This window comes from Mauremys reevesii, linkage group 26 (genome assembly GCF_016161935.1).
Source record: "Mauremys reevesii isolate NIE-2019 linkage group 26, ASM1616193v1, whole genome shotgun sequence".
NCBI classification, from domain to species: domain Eukaryota; kingdom Metazoa; phylum Chordata; order Testudines; family Geoemydidae; genus Mauremys; species Mauremys reevesii.
The window spans coordinates 5171443-5198851 of record NC_052648.1 but is presented as its reverse complement, the minus strand read 5'-3'; the positions used below and the strand labels follow the sequence as shown (position 1 = coordinate 5198851).

The 27409-nt window shown below is 55.1% G+C and overlaps 1 protein-coding gene across 3 annotated transcripts; it reads left to right on the top strand.

The window, feature by feature from the left end:
* Positions 1 to 1432: 1432 nt before the first annotated feature.
* NR2F6 (nuclear receptor subfamily 2 group F member 6) lies at positions 1433 to 25472 on the top strand. Of its 3 annotated transcripts, none has more exons than XM_039515927.1 (5): positions 1433 to 1569; positions 5330 to 5634; positions 11483 to 11577; positions 17694 to 18218; positions 22138 to 25472. In XM_039515927.1, the coding sequence occupies exons 2-5, from the start codon at positions 5363 to 5365 to the stop codon at positions 22410 to 22412; spliced, it is 1167 nt and encodes a 388-aa protein (XP_039371861.1). In that variant the 5' UTR covers positions 1433 to 1569; positions 5330 to 5362; the 3' UTR covers positions 22413 to 25472. The 3 variants fall into 3 exon arrangements, with proteins under 3 accessions (XP_039371861.1, XP_039371860.1, XP_039371862.1); XM_039515928.1 differs by lacking the exon at positions 1433 to 1569 and adding an exon at positions 8597 to 8813 and having other exon boundaries at positions 5506 to 5634; XM_039515926.1 differs by lacking the exon at positions 1433 to 1569 and having other exon boundaries at positions 4947 to 5634.
* The last annotated feature ends 1937 nt before the right edge of the window (positions 25473 to 27409 follow it).

Here is a 27409-nt window from a genome sequence, read left to right as displayed (position 1 = left end):
ATTTCGGGATGAGTGCGAGGTGTGAAAGTGAAGGAGAAATACACAGAGCGCTGGAAAAGCCCCGTTGCAGCTCTGCTCATGCCCTTCAAACCTGCCTCCCTGGTCTAGAAACAGTAGTGCAGCGACCACACAGCACGCTCAGGTTAGTCCTGTTTCTATTCCAGGAGAGCCTAGGGGCCGGAGCCGAGAGCAGGGCGCCGTTGTGTCAGGCGCTGTACGCACACAGGAAGAGACAGTCCCTGCCCCAAACAGCTGGCAGTCTAAACCAAGCTGGACCAGACAGGGAGTTGAGGAGACTTGGCCAAGGTCACACAGCAGGTCAGGGAATAGCATGCAGGTCCCCTGGCCCCTTTGCCCTGGGCTCTGCTCACCAAAGCCAGGCTGATAATTCTGCTACAAAACCAGGCCGCTGCAGCTCAACCAAGCGCAGAATTTGGCCCCAAGGTGAAAGGCTTCAGCAAGTTCAATCCTTGAGGGGGCCCATTGAGGGAACTGGGGTAAAAATCTGTCTGGGGATTGGCCCTGCTTTGAGCAGGGGGTTGGACTAGATACTTCCTGAGGTCCCTTCCAGCCCTGAGATTCTATGAACACAACAGCAAGGGCCCGAGCCCCAGTTCACTTGCCTTGTTTGTAGTTTTATTATTTTTCTTAGTTAATTATTAATAGGCCAGCATTGCACTGACTTGGCAGAATGCATTACCACCTGCAAGCAGCGTGGCTCCCGCAGGGGCTCTCCCTGCCACCGATTCCTTAATAAGATTTCATTAACCAAAATAAATCTGGAGCTCGTGTGCTAATTAGCAGGCACTGCACACGCAGGCCCGCACGTCGCGTCCGCGCTCCTTTACCATCGTCTCTCTATGCCCCGTCTAGTTGTGCCCCCTGGAGAGCTCACAGGCAGACCTGCTTCCTGGGCGTCTGGGAGACCCGCAGAGAAAACCCAGGCGGGGAGCGCGCTGCACAAGGGCTGCTGTGCTGATGCAGGAGCTGTGTTTCGGATGAGACTTCAAACGAAGACCTTGTGCAACTGCGGTAATGAAGAGCCCTTTGCAAGGGGGGGCGGGGGCAGGGTGCTCACGCTGTGTCCTGGCCACATGCCAAACTGGGGCAACTACTTTCTATCTTGCTAGATCCCCACAGCTGGATACTTTTCTTTGGTCCTAAATTACGTCGCTGCTGTGTGCTGTTAAGCAGCCGCCATGTTCTCCTCCAGAGGTGGCTGCATTCCAGGGCTGGGTGAAATGATCCATGTCTTCCTCTCTATCTTCTAGGTGAGCACAGTCCAGCCATTGGGGCAGAAGCAACTATCAGAAACCGCCTCAGAGAGTTCACCTTTGGCCATGCCCACAGCTGCAGCTCGCTGCGCAGACCTAATTCCTCCCAACTGGAGGCCTCCTCTGCAGGGTGACAATTCCACAGGTGCCGCTAATATCCTTTGTGTAAGCTGAGGACCTTTCAGTGACCTAGGATATAAATGTCACATTTCAATTGGGGGGCCTTGTCCTGCCCTGTCAGCAGAAGCCCACACTGAATGCACGAGTGTCACATTTCACAGTCCTAGGGTAGCAGGTGAGTGAACAGTGTGGGAAGTACGTTGGGGAAAGAATTGCTGTATTCAGTAAAGGGTAAAGTTAAATTATAATAGAGAGGAAGGGTGGCCTTGGGTACAGCGGGGGGACTCAGGAGGCTTAGGTTCAACCCCTGGCTCCTTCAGACTCCCTGTTTGATCCTGGGCAAGTCACTTTGTCTTTCTGTGCCTCTGTTTCCCCATCTGTAAAATGGGAAGAATCCTCCCTTTCTCATGCCTTGCATCTGTATCGTACCCTGGTTGGAGCAGGGAGCGTTTCTTACTGGTGCCTGTGCATGTACAGTGCCTAGCACAATGGGACCTTGCTTTGGGTGCAGCCTTTAGATGCCACTATAATAATTGTGTGCATGCGTGTAACCACTATCTTCTACTGGATGCAACCACAACTGCTCAGCTTTGAGTCTCAATACACGGCAGCCGGAGGTGTGATTGCAGCATGTGCAGACCCACCTGATCCAGCTCAGGTATGTTTACACATGCTGCAATTACACCTCCCAGTTGCAGGGTGGACATTCTCTGTGTGGCATTAACCCTATACTGCATTTAGCCACTAGAGATTCTCCCTTAGCTCAAGGGGCCTGTGCATTTGGAACAGGAAGGTGTGAGTTTGAGCCCCACTGCTGTGGTGAAGGTGAGAGGCCACGCTGTTACTCCTGAGGGAATTCTGCGCCAAAAAGTTAAAAATTCTACACCACAAAATTAAGACACCTACTCACAATATTTTAAAATTCTGCAAATTTTATTTGTCAAATAAATGGTGAGGCTCCAGCAGGGCATTGGGGAGCACAGGCCACTGGCTGCACACAGGGCCGGCTCTACGATTTTTGCCGCCCCAAGCCAAAAAAAAAAAAATGGCCGGAATGCCGCCCCTTAGCATGTGCCGCCCCAGGCACGTGCTTCCTCCGCTGGTGCCTGGAGCCAGCCCTGGCTGCACAGGGGTGGGAGATCACGGTGCAGCTCCCCCCCGGGACACAGACTCAGCGGTGAGTCTGCACCCAACCCTGCCACAGCACAAGGACCCGGCCTGCCCCAGAAACACCCCAGGGCCCTGCCCCTCCCTGCCAGGTGCACCAGGGGTGGGCAGGCAGGTTCAGCAAGGCAGGATCCAAGTGTGGAGGGGGTTGAGAGGGTTCTGTGTGGGGCGGCTCAGTGGGGGATCCAGGTGCGGGAGGGATCTGGATGTGCAGTGGCTTGTTGCGGGGTTCGCTGTGCAATGGTAATGGGACTCTGCAGGGAGGGTCCAGGTGAAGGTGGTTGGAGCTCATGGCGGGGGGGGTTCTGCATGTGGGGAGCTCAGTGGGGTGGGGATCTGGGTGCGGGTGGCTCATCCGGGTGGTCCAGGTGCAGGGGGAGTGAGGCTCAATAGGAGGGTCTGGGTCTGAGGGGGTCTGGATGAACAGTGGTTGGGGGAGCAGCTCCCTGTACAGAGATCCCTCCCCCTGCGGCTGAGGACTGATGGGTACAGGAAGGGGTGGGGAGGAGGGGAGCTGGCAGAGCTTCCTTTCGCTGAGGGAGGAATCTGGAGGTGGGTCTGACCCAGCCCTGGATGCCACGCAGGGGAAGAGCAAGTCCCGTCCTCCCCAGCCCAGCCGGGACTAGCAGCTGGGCCTGGCGCCGGATCGTCCCCAGTCCCGCCCTCTGCCCCACAGTGATTTACCTCTCTGCTGGCTGCTCTAGGCACCTGAAACATGCTGCTGGGGAGGGTCACATGACCACTCTTATGGCTTCCCCCTCAGAAAGTCATTTTTCTGTGGGGAAGCAAAGATCTGCGGGGGGACAGAAAGTCTGCGTAGGCGCGGTGGCACAGAATCCCCCCAGGAGTAACGCTGTGCAGCACAGAGGTCATTGTAAAGCCAGGCCCATGGATTGTATTATTGTTCCTAAGGTTAATTTGCTGTAGTAGGGCACATGCTGGGGTTGGCTGTTTCCAACTCCCCTGCTCCCAGGATGACAATCACGGGGTGCCTGGGTACGAGCCAGCGGAAGGGAGATTTTGCCGATCCTGGACATTTTGTAACACTGGACAAACAGCCAGAGCAGGAAGTGCTGCACCCTGAACCTCCCCTGCTCCTGTAATGGCCTCTGCCACCCTCCTTATCTGCAGGCCTTTCAGGAATGCGCAGCTTGTTTAATGTTCTGGAAGGCGCTCTGGGAAGCAGACTGGAGACGCTGTAAATGGCTCCTGTTATCTGGGGGGGACGGCTGCGAAAGCAAACAGGGCTGCTGGCAGCCGGGCAAGCAGAGGGGCTGCTGACTGCCAGGGAAACTGAAACGCAGGGTATTGCACAGCACGCTCTGGAGCGCGGCCATGCACGTTAACAGCACACGCTGTGGGGGAAGGGACCCTGAGTGGGAGCGCAGGGCCGGAGGGGGGGGCAAGGGGTCCCATGGGGGAGTGGCCCGAGGGGGGGGGAGTGCAGTGGTGGCTGGCTGGTGGGGTGGGGGGTGAGCCCGGGGGGCAGGCAGAAGGGCTCCTGAAAGGGAACCTAGTGCAGAGGAGAAGCTGGGGGGTGGCTGCCTTGGGCCAAGCTGACGAAGGTCAGTTGCCCTGGTCACTGGGCTGGGGTCAGTCCCCACAGACTCTAGGGGCAGCTGTTAGATCTGGGGCGGGGGCATGTGCCTGGCTCCGGGGTATCATGGGGGATCCACTGCTTCCTCCCAGGGCCTGGGACACCAATATCTCCTCCCAGCCCTGCCTCCCCTCGGGTGCTGGCTCCCCAGGGCCCCAAACACTAGGGGAGACAGAGAAGGAAGGAAGGACGGAGGGAGGCAGGTGCGAGGGAAGGGGGAAGAAAAGGATGAAGGGGGAAAGAAGGAGGGAGAAGAGAAGGAAGGAGGGAGGGAAGGGGAAGAGGAGGACGAAGGAGGGAAGGAAGGATGGAGGCGGGTACGAGGGAAGGAGGGAAGGGAGAGGAGGATGGATGGAGGGAGGCGGGTGCGAGGGAAGGGAGAGGAGAGGAGTCAGGGGAGGCACTGGCAGGGGAGAGGAGGACGGAGGCAGCCGGGGAGGGAAGGGGCCGGGCCGGGGCGGGACCGCGGAGGCAGCGGACGGGGAGGCGGCCTGCCGGGGAGGAGGAGCATCGCGGCGGCGGCTGCTGAGCCCTGCTCTTCGGGGAGGCCGGCGGAGGCGCCCGGTGGCTCCAGCCCCGCAGCTGCAGGAGGCCGAGCGGGGGGTGCCGGCCGCGCCGCCCGCCCGCCCTGTGGACGCAGCACCGGCGGCGGGGGCCCCGTAGGGGCCGATCGCGGGGCGGGCGCGCCCCAGCCCTGCGGGGACCCGGCTCCGCGGGGCGCTCGGCCTCGGGCGGAGGCTCCGGCCGGGGCAGCGGCCGCTGCAGCAGCGCGTCGGCTCGCCCGTGCCCCGGGGGCTGCGCCCTTAGCCGCCCTCTGCGCGCTGCCCTGCGCGCTGCCCGGCCAGCCCCCGCGCACCCGCCCCTGGCTGGGCAAACTTGTTGGACTTGTTTTTCCGGCGCCGGCTGCTCCCCAGGTGGGGCTGGCCGAGCTCGGCTTTGGGGGGCAGAGTAAAGGGGCTCGGGCCCAGCCTGCGCCGCTGGGATTTTCAACGCTCCTGCCCCAGCGCAGCCCCACGGACTAACGGGCCGGGCTGAGGCTCCCAGCCCCGAGCCACGCAGCGCTAGGGCGGCCGCCCCAGGCCGGAGTTACCCTCCTGCGCCCACTAACCATTAACTCGCTCGGTTTTGCTCTGTCCCCTCCCCCCCGCTGATTTGTTTTTCCCATTGGAAGGCGTCGCTGTTTCCTCGGGTGCCCCCCAGAGATATGGCCATGGTGGCTGGAGGCTGGGGAGACCCGAACGGAGACACCAACGGGGTGGACAAGGGTTACCCCAGGACCTCCGAAGAGGACTCGGTGTCGCCCCAAGGTGGGGTGAGCGACCAGGAGCACGGGGACGAGGACAAGCCGAGCATCCAGGTGGACTGCACGGTGTGCGGGGACAAGTCCAGCGGGAAGCACTACGGGGTCTTCACCTGCGAGGGCTGCAAGAGCTTCTTCAAGCGGAGCATCCGGAGGAACCTGAGTTACACCTGCAGGTAGGGGCTCACCTGGCAGGCCTGGGCACCCGCCTGGGGCCTGTGTGGATTTGTCCTCTAGAATCAGAGACTTGTAGGCCTGGAAGGGACCTCGCGAGGTCATCTAGTCCAGCCCCTGCCCTCATGGCAGCACTGAACTATCTAGACCCCATCCCTGACAGGTGTTTGCCTAACCGGCTCTTAACCCCGTGAGGATGATTCCACAACCCCCCTAGCCCCACGCCTGCCCCTTGGGCGGCCATGTACCCTGGTGCAAAATGGGCCCAGTTCCTGGCCTCTCGTGTGGTCCCTTGCACCAGTGCCGGTGGTGATACACGGTGCAGGCTCTTCCTTGTGGTTAGATTTCCCGTCTCCAGCTAGCGTGGCAGCTAATTAATTAATGGCTGTACGGTTCTCTGCAAACGTGCAGCGGTTGTTATTATGAATCATGATGTTCCCCAGTGCCTCAGCAGAAAGCAGCCTTTTAAAAAACCTGATGTGGCGGCTAATTCGAACCAAAAGCACAAATCCCCATCTGTTACGGAGCTCGATTCTCCTCTCACTCTGGTGTAAATCAGGAGTAGCTCTGAAAATCAGTAGGGGTACCGGAGACTGGTTAGTGGCCTTGACTCCTCTTAGAAGAAGACTACTTTCCAAGGCAGAGAAGTAAACACAAGGCAGATCTAGGCTCACATGCATGTATGGTACCGTAAAGAGCCCTAGGCGTTCTTGCAAATCAAATTTTGCATAACGGTACTTGCTACACCAGTAGATTCCATAAGAATGGCTGCCTACCAGCTTGGGTGCACAAGTGATTTCCTCAGTATTGCATCTGAGTGTCTATATTAACAGAAATAGTCATTCACCGCCCTGGTCATGGTGGAAGTCACGAGACTCAAACCTGATAAATACAGCAGCACAACTTGCTCTTTGATCGTGCAGTTTCTGACCCTCTCAGTTCGCATAGCCCAGATTCAAACTCCCCTATGTACTGTTCGGTACCTCCTCTTAGCTGGGGGTGAGACTGATTTCCTCTTTATCCTCAGTTCTTAACAGCAGAAATGCTGTCATGTGAAACTGACGTTAGGGACCTTGTGTGCATGAAATTAATCCTGCAGCTGTTAAACTTTGTGCAGTTTTTTTTGTCCCCTGCACTTTGGGTTTTGGAAGGTTGCGATATCCTAAAAACCTGCTGTATGTTGCCACCGCTATGAATTCTGGGCATGTGGACACAATACATTGAGTGAACCTTTGCTATATCATGGAACGGTGCCCCTGTTTCCCCAAATCCTGATAATGATGCTTACCTACTTTGTAAAGTGCTTTGATATCTACTGATGACAAGCACTAGATAAGAGCTACCTAGTCTTGTTACTTGAAGACTGGCTATATGTATCCTGAAAATACCAGCATTCTGAAGTAGAGAGGGGACAAATGCAAAGAGTGTTTGTTTTTGCAAAGAAAGAAGATTGATTGTCTGTTGCTTAGTAGTTAGGTACAAATTTATTGAGAAAAGTAGCACATCGGAACGTCAATGTATTTTTGCGCCTCTTGGGTCAGAGCACATATTTAGGGGTTAGCTTATTCGCTTTGCGCTCAGAGAAATGTAGGATGAAATAAAAATGTTAGTTTCCAGTACACAGTTCCTAAGCGAGGGCAGATGCAATGCTTTCCCCAGGCAGTCCTGTAGTGGGCTTCCTTAAAGGAGTCACAGCAACATCAAGCCAAAATTGCTCTAATTTGAATTTTAAAAACTGAGTTGGATGCAGTTTAGTTCTTGTACTAAATAATGACACATCCTAATTGCATAATTAGCACCATACACACCTCCTGTGTTCTCACATTTTCCTGTATAGGTACAATGTGTCTAGGAGAACTTGCTAAGAACTCTTGGCTTTAAATACAACTATTTAAGTTTTAAAATAACATAAAAAGCTCTTTTCTTTAAAAAAAATTTTTTTTTTTTTGGCCCTTACTGTAACGCAAGGCCTAGATTCTCAGCTGGTAGAGATCAGTTTCGCTCTATGAAGCTCAGGTTTTGGCCTGGGGTGTCTGAATGGAATTGAACCAAAAGCACTGTTTGTACCCCGGTTTGTCTGTCGTGAATTTCTAGCCCTCTTTACACAGGGATTTGTGATACAAATGGTTTCTCAAGCTCCAGCCCAAACCGCTGTAACGGAGCCCTGGGATGAAGATGTCATCTGATGTTTAGATTTATCTCTTCTCCACTAGAATAACTTTTGATCAGCAACACATCTTAAATGTGTTAAACACAGTGGTGAGGTTCAGGGTGAATTAATTCCTGTATGAACGGTTGTTAAAGCCGTACGTGGCTCATCTCTGGAGTCATGTAAAAATTAGGATATTCATGTCAGGATTCCGAGGTATAACCAAATGCTTTCACTCATGCTGGCAACGAGTGGGATTTCTTTGCAGACTGACTGGCCACCGTGCCTGGGTTACATTTTTTCCCCCCTGCCTTTCACTTGATCATGCGTTATTTTGCTGGTGATCCCGTTGAAAATATAAAGTCAGAACCAATCCTCTGCTTCATTTGCATGCTTTTATACCATCCTCATGTCTATGCCTCGTCCCCCTTGACAAACTAAGGTGCCAATTCTCAAACACTCTGCGCCCACAGTCGGGGGCAGATTTTTCCAAAGGGCTCAGCACCCAGCTGCTCCTGTTGTGATGCTTCCAGCCATTTTTGTTCAAAAGACCTCGGCACCCAGTGTGCCGAGCGTCTTAGAAAATCTGGTTGCTTATTTTACTGCCTAATTGGGAGCAGAGTCCTTATGAAAATCAGGCCCCAAAGGGGCGACTGCCATGTCCTACTTACGCAGGAACAAAGCTCAAGGTAGCAATTTGCAAAATTCTTTGAGAACAAGGGGCGGGAACTCACCCTGAATGCACATGATCAGATTTTGGGAGTGTGTCAAAGCCTCCTTCACACCCCACCATTTACTTCTCTTAACTAAAACAGCACCTTGTGTTCAGTCGCAAGCTGGGCAGGAGACATCTCTGGCTGAAGAAGGCCCACGATTCCAGACACCGGGGCAGTGCAGCTGTGTGCGTGCTGGGTTCGGATCCTGGAGAGACTCTCCGGATAGCCGTCCCTCTTAGGGGTCGAAAACCTGGGGTTTGTTCTCCCAACATCCATTGCTTCACATCCCGGACTATGGGAACGTGCGTCTCGTACCGTGAGTGTGATGGCAAGTGGGGTCTGAGCGCACAGAAAAGGGCCGCAGCGCTCAAGAGAAACGGGATGCTCCGAACTCCTGGCTTTGATTCAGCAAAACACTTGAGCACGTGCTTAACTTTAAGCATGCGAATCTGCTCATCCCTGTTCATTAAAACACGTAATGGGTGCAGGTCTCCTTGAAGTCGATGGAACTTCATAGCAGGCTTAGATGCTTTTCAAAATCGGGGCGGAAGGTTTTCATGGGGCTTAGGACCCCTGAATTATTAGTATTTACCATTGTTTTTAACCACTCCTGATCAGAGCAGCAGGGGCTGGTAGTTATGGGTCCTGTCTGTTTACTTCTCTGGTTGTTTTCCTATTCACATCTTGTCTGGCGTTGTTCCAAAATGTAAGGCCCAAAGTGACGAGGATGGGGATGCGTTTTCTCCTGCTCATCCTTGTTCGCACGTGCGCAGGGCCAGGAGATGAGCCCATGAAGATGGGACCAGGGCTAGTAGCTTGGTTCCCCACCTCTGCTCTGACCGACCACCCTTCGCTATCAGAGCGACCCTGCTGAGTCGCTTACCTCTCCACACGGCCTGGGCTGCTGGAAAGCGGCTGGGCGGGTTTTTCGTGCTTCGGGCCGGGTTGGGAGACCCTTACCCCTGCTAGTGAGCGGTGACTGGTGCGTGCAGTCATGGACCTGCTCCCAGCTCGCCATTGGGCCCGTAGTGCTTGCAAGCATTGTTACTCCTGGCTCTGCCCGGCTCTCCGCTGAGCCTTCTCTCATCCCTCCTCTTCATATCCTTCACCCTTCCCTGAGTCCCCTCCCTTACTCTTTTCACCATTCATGCCCCGCACCCCCAAGTGACCTTCCCCTCAAAGCTCCCTCGGGCCCAGATCCTCGCCTGCTGCGAGACGCACAGCTCTCTTGAAGACAATGGTGCTAGACAGATTCATGCCAGCTGAGGATCGCCCTGGGTCTGCACAGCCCATCTATAAAACAACACAGGAGCCAATGCTGTTGCTCATAGGATTCATTTCTTTCCTTCTCCACTTCGTTTTCAGTCTACTTACACTGGACGCTCGGGGGGGGGGCAGGGACTAGGCGTTTGCAGAGCCTACCAAATATAGGATGCCACCCCCACTACCAGTACCACTAACGGGGCAGTGCATTGTCTGATGCTACGCTTGGTCCATTTCAAAGGATCCGTGTGCAGAGGGGAAACGGGCAAGCTCTGGTCATTCCCCAGGGACTGACTATTCCGGGGGTGCTGATTCTGCGGAAAGCTGGGTAAATGGGGGTCAGGTGCACGGCCGACTCCCAGCTTTTGTCACCCAGGCCTTGTCTCCGTGGGACTTGCCCAGTTTTCAGTCTAGCTGAAGGCAGGCGAAGATGGTGGTTTGCAGTGGTGGGGCCGCACTGAAGACGGGGCGAGGGGAGAGATCGTGAACTGGTGTCTGCCCTGCACTGGTTTCAGTGGAGCTCCGACGGTTCAGGATCTGACCCAGTGACTTTTGCTGTTGACTTCAGAGGGGCCAGCGTTGTGCCATCGGCATGAGCCCCTTCTCCAAAGCGGAGTCACAGTTGCACGGGGGCAGATAATGATTTAACCCTGCCTACCCTAGAGAATCCCCACCCCCCACCCCAAGCCAGGCAAATCGCCCATGTGGACAAGGCCTTAGGCAGGCAGAGCTGAACATGAGACCCATGGAAATAAATCTGCAAGTGCTTAGTACCTGGGAAAGCAATCAACAGGCTTTAATGGGGCGGGGATTATTATGCTGTTTACTTAGCAGGGCAGGTAAATGAGTTGTGTGTGCTGGGAAGAGAAGTGACCCTTCCCCTCCCCTGCCTGGAAAGGCTGAGATGTTCTCATAGGAAATAGCTGGAATTCTTCAAGCGTCTGGGAACAAAAGGAAGGCTGGCTCAGCTGTTTTCAGTTTAAACTCGGCTGCCCCCTCCTCCATGCTGGGAAGGCCTGGCCGCCGGCAGGCCGTGTGGGAGAGCAGCTCTTGCAGGGTGGGGGCTAGACCCTTTCCCGAGCAATGGATCCTGGGCGCAATTCACCCTGTGCAGATGGGCCAGCCCAGGGACTTGAGTGCGGAAGCAGAGCCCTGTGCCGGGCAGCACGTTCGTAAGCGCCATGATCTGCTTCTGGGGGGCCTAGGCCGAGTGCTGGGCCTCTGCCTAGGGGTGAATTTCATCCAGGGTCCCAGCAACTCAGGGCAGTTCTTGCTCCCCACGAGAGCTGTTCGGTGAAGCAGAGTTTCTGCCTTGCTGTCCGTGTGTGCAGTGCCTGGCGCAGCGGAGTCCCTGTTTCTGTTGAGGCCTCTCAGCCCAGCATTAATGCAATACAGCGCTCAGCCCAGTCTGGCTGTCTAAAATACTCCTCAGGCTCCCATTCCTGGATATCTGGGCCTGTCAAAATCTCTAATGTATTTATTCCCCCCCCCCCCCCCCGTGCAGCAGGGCACTCTTGTCCCCATTGGACAGGGAAACTGAGGCAAGGAGCGATCATGTGACCTGCCTGAGGTCCCACAGAGGAGCCTGTAAGCTAAACCCCAGTTTCATGCCCTATCACCCCCACCTTCCCCTGTACTTACCTAACAAAACACATTTCTCTTCTTGGGTCAGCACTTTCCTACCCCCTTGCAATGGCGTGTTCTTGTCTGATTTGCACACAGGTCTAACCGAGACTGTCAGATTGACCAGCACCACCGCAACCAGTGCCAGTACTGCCGCCTGAAGAAGTGCTTTCACGTGGGAATGAGGAAAGAAGGTAACTCGGCCCACACAAACACTGCCGTAGAAGGCATGGGATGGAGCAGTGCCACGCTGATTCCCAGCTGGCATATGTTCCCATGGGGTAGACAGACATACACTAGCAGTGCGGAAGCCAGCATGCTAAAAATAGCAGCCTGGACATTGCCACATGGGTAGCTGCTAGAATATAAGCCTGCCGGCTGGCTAGCCTGTCTACCTGGCTCGCTCCCAGCTGCAGGGTGGATGTACCCCTAGAGACCAGAGCAAAGGGACGTAACTTAGAGCAACCTCTGAGCTGCTCTATCTTGCACTGATAAGCTGTGGCCAATGCAAGGGCACTGTGAGAATCAGTGCAGAATATATCTAGGTCTGTCCTCCCCAGCGTGCATTGGTGCTACAGGAGCCATGCACGTTTGGGCTCTTGGGGCCGGGTTTTGACAAGAGCTCAGCTCCCATTTAGGCATCTTAATGAGGCCCAGATTTGCGAGAGCTCTCAGCCCCCAGCAGCTCCCATTGTGACGCTGATGGCCAGATTTCCAGGAGACCTCTGCAGTCAGCGAGCATTCTTGAAAACCCAGCCGCTTGGGTTGATGCCTAATGGAAACCGAGCTCTCTGGAAAGCCAGGCCCTCGGGGCAGGAGTTAGAGCACTGCTCTGGACCAGCTGGAATGCCAGTTCTTGAATTGCCGTTGCTTGGAAACGGAGGTGGGCTGGTGGTTAACTGTTAGCTGGGATTTTATCAAGGCTTCAGGCTACCAAAACCCACTGAAGTTCCAGGGGAGACTGGACAGGCAGTAGGGCCCTTTGAAAATGCCAGCGCGGCTGCGTGGATCAGCATTGTGGGCGGTCAGTTACATGTCTCCTGGATGGGTTGTTTTCAGAGGGCAGCTAGGTGCCCAACTCCCAGTGGACGCCCATGGGATTTGGGTGCCTAACGCTTGTCTCTGCCTTTGAAAACCTCCCCCAGTATTTTTAAACACTGGCTGTTCCCTGCCACTAAACTAACCCCTCCGGTGTCAGGAAGGGGCTAGGAATCAGCCATACCTCCCGCAGCGCAGCGGGGCTTCCTCTGCCACGAAGGGGATTGCCTGCTGGGGTGGAATCAGCGTAATGGGCCTGTCCTGCTTCCCACAGCAGCTCCTAGCCTCCGGGCATGCTCCAGGAAGGAGCGGGCCCCCTGCAATGCAGCTGTCCCGGCCTGGGACCACTGGAGCCGGGACAACAGTTAGATCAGTGCCCGGGGCTCGCAATCCGAACCAGTGCCTCTTGAGAAGGAGACGAGAGTAAAATCCCCCCCTAAATGCACCACGCCCTGCCTTGGACGGAGCAGCTGCAGATTCTCCTTTTGTTTGGCTTTTAGAACTAGTAAACGCTGCTCGCCAGCTGCCTAGAAAACCAGGGGAGTAAATGCTACAGCAGAGGAGGTGGTTGCTGGATCAGATCCCGAAGCTGAGGCCCAGCCAAACGGCCTGTAAATCCCAAGGCACGCGCTTCCCCAAGATGTGACTGGACATGTTCTAGGGAGGATTAGAAACTCCTGGCCTGATCTCCTCTCTCTTGCCCCAGCTTCGCACGGTGCAGTGGAATGCCTCCTGCTTTGTGCCAGCGGGAGCACAACTGGGGCCTCTGGGAAATAGGGTTAGATTTTTAATCCACGTTAAAACCAGCCCTGGGGGTGGGTTGGGGGAGTCAGGATCTCCCGGTTCCTTCTCTTAGTAAGTTACGTTCCATCCCCTACAGTTTACACCAGTTGAGGATTTTGCCGCCCGTGTATCTTGTGCACGGTTGATGACGTGCCAGGGACTGCAGTTGGAGAGGCTGAGCTAATGCCCTTCTGCTGGTTTGATGCCAGCAAGGCTCCTTTGTAGTCAGCAGAATTGCCCCAAGGAAACACAGTCGAGAATGTGGCCTTACTGCAAGGTCTCGTGGAGCACACCTGCCGTCCTAGGAGCCAGCCAGGGAATCCCCGCGCGGATTGTGAGATCTGGGAGCAGCCGTTATTGTCACCGTGAAATCCCAGTCTCAGGGCAGAATACAAAACCCTTTCTGCCGTTTCAGTCCGCCCTTGGGCGGCTCCCGTACCAGTCCAACAGGTGGTGTTTGTTTGGAAAGCCAAAGCCTTGGCTCGATTCGGTGACTCACCTGGAACCTTGTACCAGACCACCTGACCTAGCAGCTTTAAAGGTCGCAGATGGAAACCGAGTTGAATTTAGACTAATCCTTTGCAGTTCCAATATTGACTCAGTTATGCAAATTTCTGTGGCAGTATATCCGGGGGGCGGGGGCGTATGGGCAGCAGATGACGTTAGCGGCTGTTCTCTTTATCTTGGCATCATGTTGCATTGAGAGTAGAACCCAGAACATTTTAAAGCATTTCTTGAGTCAATTTCCCAACTTTCCAGAGCTGGAAAGCAGAGGAATCCTTGTTACTCAGCACCTTCTCTCCTCCCCTTAATGCAGGGGTCCCGCCTCGATCAGGAACTCCTCTGTGCGGTGTCATAAGGCGCAGTCAAGGAGCCAGGCAGTGGACTTGAGAGTGGCAGTCTCAGCAAATCCTTTGCAACAACACGCCGTTGGCACTCATTGCCATAAGATAGCACTCAGAATGCTTTTTAACTGAGGCAGAACATTTCTGTGGAGAATGAGAATATCCAAAGATGTTGTAGGAAGCATTAAAAATAACCAAGAGCTTTGGAGTGGCTATAAATCCTCATGCTTCAGGGCATAAACCAATGGAGGTCAGGAAGGAATTTCCCCAAATTATCCCATAACTGTTCACTGCAGGGGTTTCTTGTGCCTTCCTTTGAAGCAGCTTGTTTTGGCCATGGTCGGAAGCTACTGGACTAAATGGGCCATGGGTCTGATCCAGTTTGGCCATTCCAAGTTCCTAGGTTTGCAATCTTCATTTGAACAAAAGAGTTTAGGCCAGAGTTTTCAGAAGCAGCCACTCATTCAGGATGCTTGCCTAGAGACCCCGGCTGCCTGAGGCTGCTGCCACTGTTGCTCCACGAGGTCTGAGAGAAGAGCTGGCTGGACAGGATGGCTAGCTGCAAACATTGCGGTTTCGCTAGGGCCTTGGGGTTGCTTGGGAAGGGAGTGACAAGCAACAGAGTCCTGTTGGGAAGAGCTGACAAGGGTTTTGAGCAGTGGAGCTGGCAGAGTGATTTGCACGAGGGGAATGTAGGACATTAGAGACCTACTTAGAGTCGCACGTGAGAACCCCCTTCAGGGATCAAAGCTGTATTGTGGGAGGTGACCACAGTCCCCATCCCAAATTCCCCACCCACCCTGCTCCTTGTGCCATTGTTGACACCAGTGCAAAGCGAAACACGAGTAAAACACTGTGGATGTTTCTCGGTGGCATTTCACACCCAGTTTGTCTTGGTGTCAGACCACAAGGTGCAAGGCCGGGGCAGGAGATGTCAGAGAGGATGTGATGAGAGGCAGGGTGGGGGAAGGATGGGTAACGGCACGAACAGCAGACAAATTCACCACTCGCTTTTTGCTTGATGTCAGGCAGGATTGTATTTAATAGTCTCTAGCGCTTTTCATCTCGGGACCTCAAAGTGCTTTCTGCGGGAGGGCAGGATCATTGACCCCCTCTGTGAAATGGGGAAACTGAGGCCTGGAGCGGGGCAGTGACATCCCCAGGGTCTCCCAGCAGGCCAGGCCAAAGCTGGGACTAGAACGAGAGGGACAAGAAATTCTTCGCTCCTCACGCACAGCCATGTTTCCGGTGGCATTCAGTGAGACTGGGTGCCTCTGCTGGCCAGATTCCCAGCTGCCATAAGTCAGGAGAGAGCCTGTTGCATCTGATTTTCAGAGGTGCCCGGCCCCCATGAAATTAGCACCTCCTGCTTGCAGTAACTTTGCTTTTCCACGGCATCCCTTCCCTCCCCGCGTCTGCAGGTTGGCAGCAGAGGCTAAAGGTTTGGAGACGAGGCGCGTGGTGTCTCTCATGACTTAAACTAGCCAGTAAAGTCACGTGCGTGACATCTGTTAATGAGCACAGCGAGAGCAGCCGTGCGCCGGCCCCAGCGGGCAGCGACACTGCGTGGATTTCAGGCTGTGCTCAAGGTAACAGATTTAGGCCCCAAGTTAGCAAAACGCTTCCGCACACGCTTGAGTCGTTTACGCTGCTTCAGTGAATCGGGGCCACGGGACAGATCCTCTGCCGATGTAAATGGGGTGTGGCCCCTCTGGGGATCTGACCCAACAACTGGACGGGTGAGTGACGTGCCCAGGCTGGTCTGTCTTGCAGGCTTCAAATGCTTGGATCTCCCTGGGCTGGAGTTGGGGGTGGGGGAGTTTCAGCTACATTCGTGGGACCGAAGTCCATTCTTAATGCTCATGACAAGACTCCTGGGCCAATGCCACTAGAAAGGGGCCAGCACTTGCCACTTAGCTGTATAAAGTTGGATGCTTAGATGAGCATCCTGGTGGGCAGCGGTGCTTTGCTGAGCCCAATGGGATTTTCTCAGTGCACACTGGACTGGGACTCAGGAGATCTAGGTTCTCGCTTCCTGGCTCTGCCACTGGTCTTCTGGGTGACCTTGGGCAAGTCCTTTCCCCTCCCCGTGCCTCAGTTTCTCCATGCGACACACTTTGAGCTCTACTGATATAAAGCACTAGGTAGTATTATTTAAGCAGCCTAAATATGGAATTAGGTACCTAAGTTTAAGTACTCACCTTGAAAATCACAGCCATTGTTCTGGGCAGATTCCACCTTGCGGTGGGCAAAGATCAAGGGCGGTGGCATCCCTCTGTGGTTCGGTTAGCCAGAGCGTATTTACTTCTCCCCAGGTGGTGGTAGAAATGTAAATAGCACAGGGAGGAGATATTAGGAGCAGGACTTAATTTCCTCCTTCCCGGCCAGTCGGGACAGCACTGTTGTCACTTACTATGATTTAGAGCTCTAATTTAAGTGCTGCAAGAACAGCCCATAAATTAATTACTGGGGGCCGAGCAAGCAGTGGGTGCTAATGGAGGCTGAAAAATAGCTTTCTTAGCATGCAGTTAGGAGGAGGAGCACCTCCAGGGTTAACAAGTGCAGTGAAGATGTATGTTTCCATTGCAAAGATGACCTTGGCTAGCCCTCCTCTCACTACAGAGCAAAGGGGGTGGGGGGTGGGGATTTTATAACTTCCTGTGACCGCTTGGAGGTTAGAAACCTGGGCTCAGTGCAGTTTGGAATCCCGCCTGCTAATGGAGATGAAATCAGCTGCCCCAGAGGCCAAGATTATCTGCAGATTGATCCTGGGTTTCCTTAACCCCCTTGCCAGCCCCCATGTGGTGCTGATCTCCTTGTTCGGCTCTGGGGGCTCCTTGCCCTTAACCCCAGCAGTCCTCCGTGCTTCTGGTGCTAAATCCAGGCCTATCTCCCAAGCTTTAAATGCTCTAGAAGAGACCTGGGGGCCTGCATCTGTCATTCAATGCCCTTCGCTAGAGGCCCTAGGATCTCTGGGGTTAGGCATTCGTTTGCAGCTAATTAGGGAGTGGGGGAGGGGTGATATCACCAAGGTGCTAAGGAGGTTTATCTTCCTTTCAGATCAATATTTCTAGTGTGTGTAACTGGCCAGGTATGCGTCATGTACCCCTCCAAGGGCTGGATAACAGCCTGCTACTGATACCAGTTAATGGAGTGACCCTTGCGCTCTGAGGCCTGGGCTGTGGTGCTGAAGGTTTGAGGAGCCCACTCCGCTGGCAACCTGGTCCTTACGCAGGGTGTTTACAGCTCTGTCCAAACTGATTCTAATGAGGCCCAGTGGGCCAGGCATTGCTCTGGGAGTCCGGCTCCGCCACGGAGCTGCTGGGTGACCTTAGGCAAGTCATTGCCCTGCTCTGTGCCTCAGTTTCCCCTCCCACCCTTTGCCTGTTTGGACTCTGAGGCAGGGCCTGTCCAGGATTGGATGCAAGTAGGTGCCGCTCTAAGCCTGCCAGCCCCTGATCTCTGCTGGGGCCCCTAGATGCTACCGTAATACTCATAACAGCGACCGCCTCATCTTGGAGCCGCTTGCAGCCTGTGTGGCGGGGCCGTGGCTGGACTAAACGCCCGAGACGACATTGCGATGGTAGCGACAGCACGTGCCGTTGCCGTGTGGGATCTAATCTCTCCTCTCGCTTCCTTTCCAGCTGTCCAGAGAGGCAGGATCCCCCCCACCCACTCCAGCAGCAGCCTGAACGCCATGCCCAGCGGGGAGTATTACAACGGGCAGCCGGTCTCGGAACTCATTTCCCAGCTGCTCCGGGCAGAGCCCTACCCGACTGCCCGCTACGGCTCGCAGTACGCCCAGCAGGGCAGCGTGATGGGCATCGACAACATCTGCGAGCTGGCGGCCAGGCTGCTCTTCAGCACGGTGGAGTGGGCCCGGAACATCCCTTTCTTCCCAGACCTGCCGGTCTCGGACCAGGTGGCCTTGCTGCGCCTGAGCTGGAGTGAGCTGTTCGTCCTCAACGCCGCGCAGTCGGCGCTGCCGCTGCACATGGCCCCCCTGCTGGCCGCGGCCGGCTTCCACGCCTCCCCCATGTCCGCGGACCGCGTGGTGTCCTTCATGGACCAGATCCGGATATTTCAGGATCAGGTGGAAAAACTGAACAGGCTGCAAGTGGATTCTGCTGAATACAGCTGCCTGAAGGCCATAGCCCTCTTCACGCCAGGTGAGTGACTGGTTCATGCTAATCTTCAAGACAGTGTCACGGCTACAGGCCTCAGCTGAGCTCCAGGCCGGCTGCAGCACAGACCCTGTCAGAGCCAGGCCCTGCCCCCAAAAGGCTACAGACTAAATAGCCAAGACAAAGGAAGGATCAGTATCCCCATTTTACAGGTGGGAAACTGAGGCAGGGAGCAACGACAAACCAGGTTTTTAAAGGTATTTAGGCACCTAAAGGTGTCGGTGGCTGCTAGTGAGATTTTCAAAAGCAGCTAGGCACCTACGTCCACCAGTACCTTTAAAAGGCTGGCCCTAAGTGACTTGCTCCAGGCCTTCCGGGGAATCGGTGGCAGAGCTGGGCCTTGAATCCCTGTCTCTTGCTGCCGTCTGGAATGTTCTCCAGCGCCCACTTCTGCCGCAAGAGGAGGATAATGCCGGTAATATCACAGCTGCTCCCATCGTCACGTCTAATTGCACCAAATCACATAATCATCCCTGCGTTTAAGAGATGCTTCCCTTAACGATCAGAAAGGAGGCAGCCACCACGAGATGTCGCAAGGATGGGTGCTGCCCTCGGAAGTCAAAGTTAGCGCTAGGTTCCAGTGGGTAGCTGTGTCAGTCTGTATCAGCGAGGAGTCCTTGTGGCACCTTAGCGACTAACAAACTTATTTGGGCATCAGCTTCCGTGGGCCGGAACCCACTTCATCAGATGCCTGGAGTGGAAAATACAGTAGGCAGGTATAAATATACAGCACGTGAAAAGATGGGAGTTGCCTTACCGAGTGGGAGGTCAGTGCTAATGAGCCAGTTCGATTAAGGTGGAAGTGGGTTGTTCTCAACAGTTGACAAGAAGGGAGGAAAAATCACATTCCTGGTGCTGATGAGTTCAGTGTAATGAAGGTGGCCCATGTCAGACAGCTGACAAGGAGGTGTGAGTACGTTCTGTAAGCTGGTGCTGTAATTCTGTGAAAGTGAAACCCTCCTCCCCCGTGGAAGTGATTGTCCCCGTGACCAGGAGCTCTCTGCACTGCCTTGGGGAAATGGGGCTTCCTGCTGAAAAGCAGCACTCAGACGTCTGCGTCCCTGCTCGTAGAGCAGTGGTCCTGGAAGAGCGACAGGCTGCCCTGAAAACTCCTCTTTCTGTGTGTCGGTATCTGTGAATCTATACGGCACCCTCCCTGTCCCGTCCCGCCCCCACCCCAGGAAGCCTTTGCACTGAATTACAACTCCGGGGCTTTGCACTGGGTTATAAACAGATATCTAGAGAACAAGGATGATCCAGTGTTTTGGGTGCTTGAGTGGGCCATTCCCTCCTCTGCCACTGACCTTCCTGCGTGACCACGGGCAAGTCACTTAGGGCTAGCCAGGCTTCGTCCCTCGGTTCTGTACAATGGGGATCGTAGCACTGCCCGGGGGCGTTGTGAAGATAAAGATGCTAACGATGGTGAGGTGACGGGGTGTGTGTCAGAAATACCGTCCATCGAGCCAAATTAGCACGAGGGGGAGGCAAGCAGGCGGGTAGGTTCTCGGAGTTCTGCTGGGCGTTGCTGCTCTCCCCAGAGTTTGGTGCAAAGTGACCTGAATGTACTGACTTTCAGGACACACTGCCCGGCCCATTTCTCCCCCCTGGCTGTGCACGACGTGGGGATGCCCTGGGGACTGGCACAGCTGGGATTTGCCAAAGGGCTTAAGGAAGTTCTCTCTCCCGCTTCCTCCAGTGCTCAGGAGGGTTTGGCTGCCTGGTTCCTTTGGAGAAATCCGTGCGTGTGTGTGTGTAAGGGTAGTTACTGAGCACAGAGAGTTGGAGATAGAAGGCCCTTTGCAATGAATGCTTCCTATACACAACTAAAGATCGTGTCAGTGCGCAGGTGTGTCATACGATGTGCACCTGGCACTGCTGCCTTTCCTACTGTCATCTCCTGGGACCAAAAAGACGGCGCTGAAGCCTGGGGTTTTCAAAGTAACCCAAGGGCTTCAAGCACCCAGGGTAAAATTTTCCAGAAAGCTACTAAGTCACTTAGGGAGCTCAGTCATGTTGGGTTTCGATGGGATTGAGGGGTAAAACTTTCAAAAGTACCAAACGCTCATGGTGTTTCAGTGGGAGGTGGGGGCCTAATTCCCATAGGCTCCAGCCCAAATGACAGGATGGGCCCTTTAAAGGATGCGCTAGCCAGAGCAGCCTGACAATGTGGGGTTCTAATTTAATCCCCAATTGTAGCTCGTCAGCCAATCAGCTCGTTCTCCTGCCCACTGCCAGCTAACGAGATGAAGTTTCCGTCTGCTCACAAATCAAATAGTCCGGGGTTGGGTTTTCTGGCTTGTAGCATTTATATTAAAAGCCCAGTCGCGCTACCCCCTTGTGGTTGGATTAAGCACCCGCAGGCTTGTTCTTGTTTTGCTAAGAGGCCGTTTGCGTGGGGGCCAGACAGTACAATGTTTGGCTCGCAATAGTGGGACATGCGCGCCAGGCGTCTAATGCAGTGTTGCATGGATAGCTGCCGAATGCCGGTGATTGGATTTAGTTGGGAGACGTGACAGGAAGGTCAAGGTAGCCAAAGATGCAAGATAGGAGAGGTGGGGGAGGAGAAGATGATGTTCTGGGACTTGTCCTGACTGCAGGGCCATCGCCATGTGACAGACGGGCACCGGCTTGATGCCTTTCCGCCTCCGTTTAACATGGCAGTGCTGCCGTGTTCTTAAAATATCTGGGCCGGCGGATACCCCTGCCACGAGCTGCTGGGTGGTTAATAAAATAGCAGCCGGCAGCGTTTCTGCGTCAGCTGGCAGGGTGAGTTGCTCCTACTTGGAGACTGACTTCAGGGAACTCAAACGAAAGCCGTCGGTGCAGGGTTGGCAGGCTGTGCCCAGCTACGTGATTGTGTTGGTGGCATCTCGGCTCCTGCGCCAGTGCAGCCTGCAGTGGGAGCAGTGGGTCTACCCTGGGTTTACACTGAAAGCAGTCTACACCCCCACGCTGAGGCTTCCCCCGGAGCATTGTTGCAGCCGTGCTGCTCTCCAGGGCGATATTGTGCCGTAAGAGGTGGGGAGGGGTTCAGCCTCTTGTGTTCATTTGAGGAAGCTTTGTCCCTGCTGGCCGATTATGGTCTAATCCCTTGCTTTGTAGAGCACTTTCCATCGGAGCGCAGTATTGTTATCTCTATTTGTATAGATAGGAAAACTAAGGCATGTGGGGCGGGGGGGTGACTTGCCCAAGGTCACTGAGTGGGTCCAGTGGCAGAGCCAGGAATTGACACCAACATCCCTTACACCCCAAGACAGTGCTCTATCCACTAGGCAATGCTGTCTGCCAGCCCAGGCATAGATTCTGGCACTTCTGTAGCCAAGGGAGGGATAGAAGTGGAAGATCCTGCTAAGGGACCTTGCTGGGTTAATCCAACTCTCCCAGGAAGTGCTTAGATCCGAGGGTGATGGAAGCCCTAAGGTAGGTAGGTACCATGGTCTGCTGTGCTTGTGTTCCCTGTCCTCCGCTGGTGGCCCCTGGACTGGGTGGGCTGCATGCCATGGGCCCAGTTCAACTCCCCTGCGCCTGGCAGAGCAGGAGGGGTTTGCTCTGGTGTGAGTGGCTGCAGAAGGTGCAGGGCGAGGGATGAACTGGCCATCTCGGGGCCTTCTGGGCTGCGGAGGTGGGAGTGCCGGTAACGGCCTTGCTGCTCCTGTCACGGCCACCATCTCTCCGGGAGGTGCTGGGTTGGATACGGGGTAACTGAGCCATGTGATGGCCTGGGACACGCGGTCAGAGGAGAGGCTCTAGTAGCCCTGCCTGGCGTTCGCGTCTCGGAAGTGGAGCAGGACCGTGTGTCGGCGTTTGCCCAGCCCTTAGCATGGTCTGGTGGGGACGTCCGGAGCTGTGCAATCCCTGTTCCCTGCTAACAATTCTCCCCCTCCTCCCCCCCTGCCTTTTGCAGATGCCTGCGGCCTCTCGGACCCTGCCCATGTGGAGAGCTTGCAAGAGAAAGCTCAGGTGGCCCTGACGGAGTATGTCCGTGCCCAGTACCCGTCTCAGCCCCAGCGCTTTGGCAGGCTCCTGCTGCGGCTCCCGGCGCTCCGGGCAGTGCCGGCTTCGCTCATCTCTCAGCTCTTCTTTATGAGACTGGTGGGGAAGACGCCCATTGAAACACTAATTAGGGACATGCTGCTGTCTGGGAGCACGTTCAACTGGCCTTACGGGACGGGGCAATAGGAGACAGCAGGAATTCTCCCCTCGCGGGCCCAGCCGCAGCTCGGGAACTCCAGCCCGTTCCACCAGAAACCCTTCCTAGCTGGGTCTTTTGCTGAGCGGTTCCTGCGAGGCCAGAGGCTCAGGCCTGCACGGTTCTTCTCCAGGCTGGAGTCAGACTGTGTGGCCCCCCACCCCTGTGGCAGCGTCAGCACCTCACCCAGGTGTTGCCCGTCAGCACACGGAACCCCCTCCCCACCCACGGATGGAGGGTCAGCAAAGGGATGGAGCCGTTACTTTTCTGGGCTGACTTTTCAGAGGGCTGCGGGAGATGGCTCTGGGCAGATGGTGACTGGAACCAAACAGCAGGCGGCTCGTGCGGTCGGGATTGGAACTTTTTTTTTTTCCTTTTTAGAAAAACCTCTCTGAAGGCAAGACAGGCTCGAACTCCCGTCCCTGGGCTACCGGCCAGCAGAGGGGGGAAATGACTGTGGGCTATTCTGCTGCTCCGCCCGTTGCCTCTGAGCCAGTCTGGGGCAACTGGGGCTGCAGGCCTCTCCTCCCCCCACGTCTGCCTTCTGCGCACGAGCTAAATGACGGATCTCAGATAAAATAGCCAGCAGCCGTCTCTGGCAAGAGCGTTTTGATCCCTAGAAACTAGACCGGGGGAGAAGAGCGAGGGGCCTGTCCCCTAGCCAGTGGCGGACAATGAGAGGGAATAACAGAACTCCCCAGGGTCAGAGGGGTTAAAATAACCCAGTGCGGGAAGGGAGATAAAGCCGGATGCTCCAGGGATGAGTGTTTGGGGGAGGGGCGGGGGGAGGGGCAGGAAGAAGGGGTCACGTAAGGCCTTCGCGTGGGTTCTTGCATTTCCGCTTTCAAGGCCAAAGGGTCCATTCTGCTCTGAGCTGCAGGCCCCATACTGTCACCCAGTCATGCCTGCATCTAACGCAACGACAGGGGACCTAGGTGCGGGCCGTGGGCTGAGCCAGGCTACTGGGCTAGGAGGGCCACAGGTCAGCTCCAGTCTGGCCTTCCACGGGGGACGAGCTCCCTGCACCACTGCTTTGACCTGCCTGCCTCCCTCGACCCCTGTAGGCAGCAACGCATCCCTGCTGTTCAGCCCGAATTCACCTTGGCTCTAGCTACACGATTCCTGGCCCGGCGCGGAGACAGTATGTGGAGGGGGGGCATTTCCTGTATTACAGATTACTTCCCCCCCCCCCCCCCTTCATTTCACCACTCAGCTCAAGCCAGTCCCTCTCCGCCTGTGAGCCTGTCGGGGAAAGCTAGCAGCCGCTTTACACCGCAGACCCTTGTATATAGGAAACAGCGTCTCTTCCCCCCCCCTTCCTTTTTTTCAGACACCCAGCTGTTTCCCTCTCCTAATTCTGCTGAGCCTTGGAGGAGAGGTAGCGAGCTCTTAAATTGCTTAAAGGCTGCCAACCTCTGAAGCAGAATCGCTGCATGGCAAAATAAAAAGCAGACTGCAGTTATTAGATCCAGGCCAGGTAGTGGGTAAATCACTCTTTGCAAGGGCAGGGCTGGCCCAGATTCAGGGTTATGAGCTAAACTGGTAAGTGGGGCATGCTTTATTTGTCCTATTTAAAAAAAAAAAAAATCCCGTTCTTGTTGCAATTGCGGGTACCCGTGGGAATTGCTGTTGCAGAAGAGAACCTAGCATGGGGGGTCAGGGCAGAGCGAGGCAGATCTGGGGCAGACCTCGGTCCTGGAATCGAGTGGCCTCTGCCCCACTAGCCACGGTGCTCCCCAGTGCTGCAAGCCTGAGAATCCTTGCTAGAAACAGGCTCAGCACAGACATCCCATCGCTCTGTAAACAAAAGGAAGCTAGATGTGTGGAGGACTTGTCATTTAGATCAAGCCCTGGTTCTAAACCCACTAACTGAAGTCAATGCAGATGTTTCTTACAAAGGGGTGCTCTGTTTGGAGGGGAGCGGAGAAGGCGCTGGCCTGCGGGGAATGAGCTGCCTGGATTCGAATACCTGCCTCCCCCACTTCAGTATATATTGCAGGAGCCTTTTCAGCACAGCAGCCACGCAAATCTTTGATCCAATTCCCCTCAAACCTCCTTCCAAGGAGCGAGCTAATTCCCGTCTCTGAGGGAGGAGGAGTGTGGCGAAGGCTCTCCATTAAACACCCTGGCACCCACTGGTTTTTAAAGGCCAGAGAAACAGCTGCCTTGCAGCCACCTGGTGGATTCACTTTGCCTGGAGTTAAGCCAAGGTTGCAAGGTGCCTGGGAGATACCAAGCACTAAATATTAGTATTACGGTCACGTTGCTGCTCCAAAGCGCTCTCCTATGGGGGAGGCGAATAGGACCCTGAACCTGCATTTTCCAAGCGTGACTAGGGATTCTGGGGACACCTCAAAGCGGCATGATTTTCAGAAAGCAGGTGCTGGGTGAGATCTGAAAGTGTAGCCGCCTTTGAGGGCATCCAGAAACGGTGGCACCCAAAATCTCTACTCGCACTTGAAAAAAACGAGGCCCTGAATTCTGCTGTTCTATGCAAAGAGCCTTAACACTAAACCCGATTGCACTTAACCCCCGAGAGCAGGGGCTTTGGGGGCACCCAGGGGCATTGTGGGATATTATGTGTGGCAAAACCAGCTCAGAGCAATGAGACTTGGAATTTTCAAGTAAGGGTTGGTGCCACGGAGCGATTTTTCTGTTCAGAAAAGACACGCCGCTGAATCCTGCTCGGGAATCGACACCCCGTTCCGGTCCCTAAGGGGCTGGAAAATGAATCTCCCCCCCCCCCCCCCCCCCCCCCCGTCACCAAAGCAGCGTGTGAGTGTCCCCAGGGAAAACACGCCTGCAAAGGCCTCCTTAGAAAAGGGCTCAGCCAAAGAATCACAATAATAAAAGTGTGTTTTATGCTTCTGGGTGGTGCCTTCTTCTGGACTAGACTTTACTGGACACAATAGCGGGACCCCGTATCATGCCATGACGCCTTGTCCCCTGCTAGGCGCTAGACGGGGTAGAGAGTGTCTGCTCCTGCTGCCTGAGCCCCTGGGCCGGGGCACTTCTCTGCCGCAGGGGCTGCCCACGGCTGCTAGGTAGATGCCGCTGTCCTGTCCCAAGTGGCTGTTCAGCTGCCCCCAAACCTGCCCCCAGCTGGCATTTTCCAAGCACCCAAAATGCCGTGGTCACTTGGCAGTTCTGAGCCCTTGCCCGCCCAAAGCCACCTGGTCCTGAGTGCGGAGCCAGCTCTGAGCAGCTGCTGGCCTGGCTGCAGAGCTCTGTGACGCTGGCGGCTCATGCAAGCTCTCGACCGTAAATCACAAGGCAACGTCATGTAGCAACATAGACCCTGTAAATCTTACGTCCGCCGCTCACGCTCTCAGGCAGCACGTGGCTTGTTCCGCTTGCCTGTGACTTGCGATAGTGGCAATATTGTTCTGTCGGGTTGTGTGTGTGTGTTCGGGTAAATGGCTGTTTCCCAACATTTACCACTGCAAATCTAACTTTTCCATACCTAGCCATGGAGCCATTGAGCTGCTGTGGCCAGGGATGGTGGTACAGTAGCAGTCTGTATTATATGGCCCCAAACCCTTACTCCCCTGGCCAATGGTCTCTGGGCCTTGTGCTGGGGCTGGATTTTAATGTGATGAGCAATCGAGTGCCATCAGTCAGTGCCCTGGATTAGCCCACCTGGTCTGTAAAGGGATTTGGGCCTAATTCACCACTGCACCTTGCACAGGCCCTGACACCAGTGGTTTTCATTGGGTGTAAAATCCTCCCTACTTTGTCCTTGTATAAAGGTGCACCCAAGGAGCCGGGCCATGGAAAAGACAACTCAAGTCCATTTAATGCAACCATTATACGTGAGGGGGGGGGGTTGACAAGACACCCCCCCCCCCCCACGAGCACACACTTTCTTGTGATTAATTCAGTGCACATGACTAAACCATAACATGAACCTGGGGCCTTTGCAGTAAAATTGGTCAAGGATTGAGGAGTAAAATGCAGGCTGGGTTCAGGCTCCCAATTCCTGCAGCGGGATTAGGAGTAAAGCTACTTTTCAGAAGCCATCTGGGCAAGAAGGGTCCTGGGGTTTTAAGTAATTTATAGAAAATAGTTCACACGGCAAGCAGCTCAAAGCGCTTCACACACCGCCCTGCTGGTGAGAGAGAGTGTGTGTGTCGCCACACAGAGGAAAGGCCCTTGGAGTCAAGGCGAGCAGAGCACCTAGTGCAACCAAGGGGTTCTCGGCTGGGGCGTGGGATTCAAAACAGGGGCTCCGGCTTGCACCAAGAACTGCAGGGCTGACCCTTACGGCCATACAGAGCCCCAGGGAGTTCAGCTGAGGTCCAGCCCCATGGCTTGCAGTGCCACTGTGCACCAGCGCAGCCCCCAAGATACAGCAGCACCCCCCCCCCTTTGCATTCAATGAGCCCATAGGGCAGAGCACAGCAGGCCCTCATCCTGCTTACAGCTCTGACAGCATCTACAGGCCTGAGAGGACAAGCAGCATGTGCCACGTGTCACCTCCCCCTGCTCCCAGAAATCACGAGATTAGCTAAAGACAATCAGGAGCTTTCACAGAACGATAGGTTTTGGGGGAGGGTTCCCCCCCCCCTCAATTTCCTTTCTGTTTTTTTGAGCCTTTAAGGGTCACAATTTTCAAGCCATTTCTCTGCACCCACCAGGGCTAGAGGCTTCTGTCTTGAAATCAAACGCTGAAATGCTCGTGAATCCCATGCCCCCAGGTGCAGGCGCTTTAAGAAAAACACCCCCCACAATAAAAATCCCAAGTGTGAGCAACACAAGGGCTGGTCACATGGGTCTAATGGCTCCTCCCCAGTCCCAGCTGCTATCTGACCCTACCAGACACTAACTGCACCTTGCAACCCTTGTCTGCAGGTCACATGGGCCAGCAGCCCACAGGGCGAAGGCTGGGCGGGCAGGGGACTGAAGCCACCAGACTGCACCAAATGGGAGTCAAGGCACCCACAGACCAACCCCCCTCGCAACCTGTGCCCCTCATGACCAAGCCATT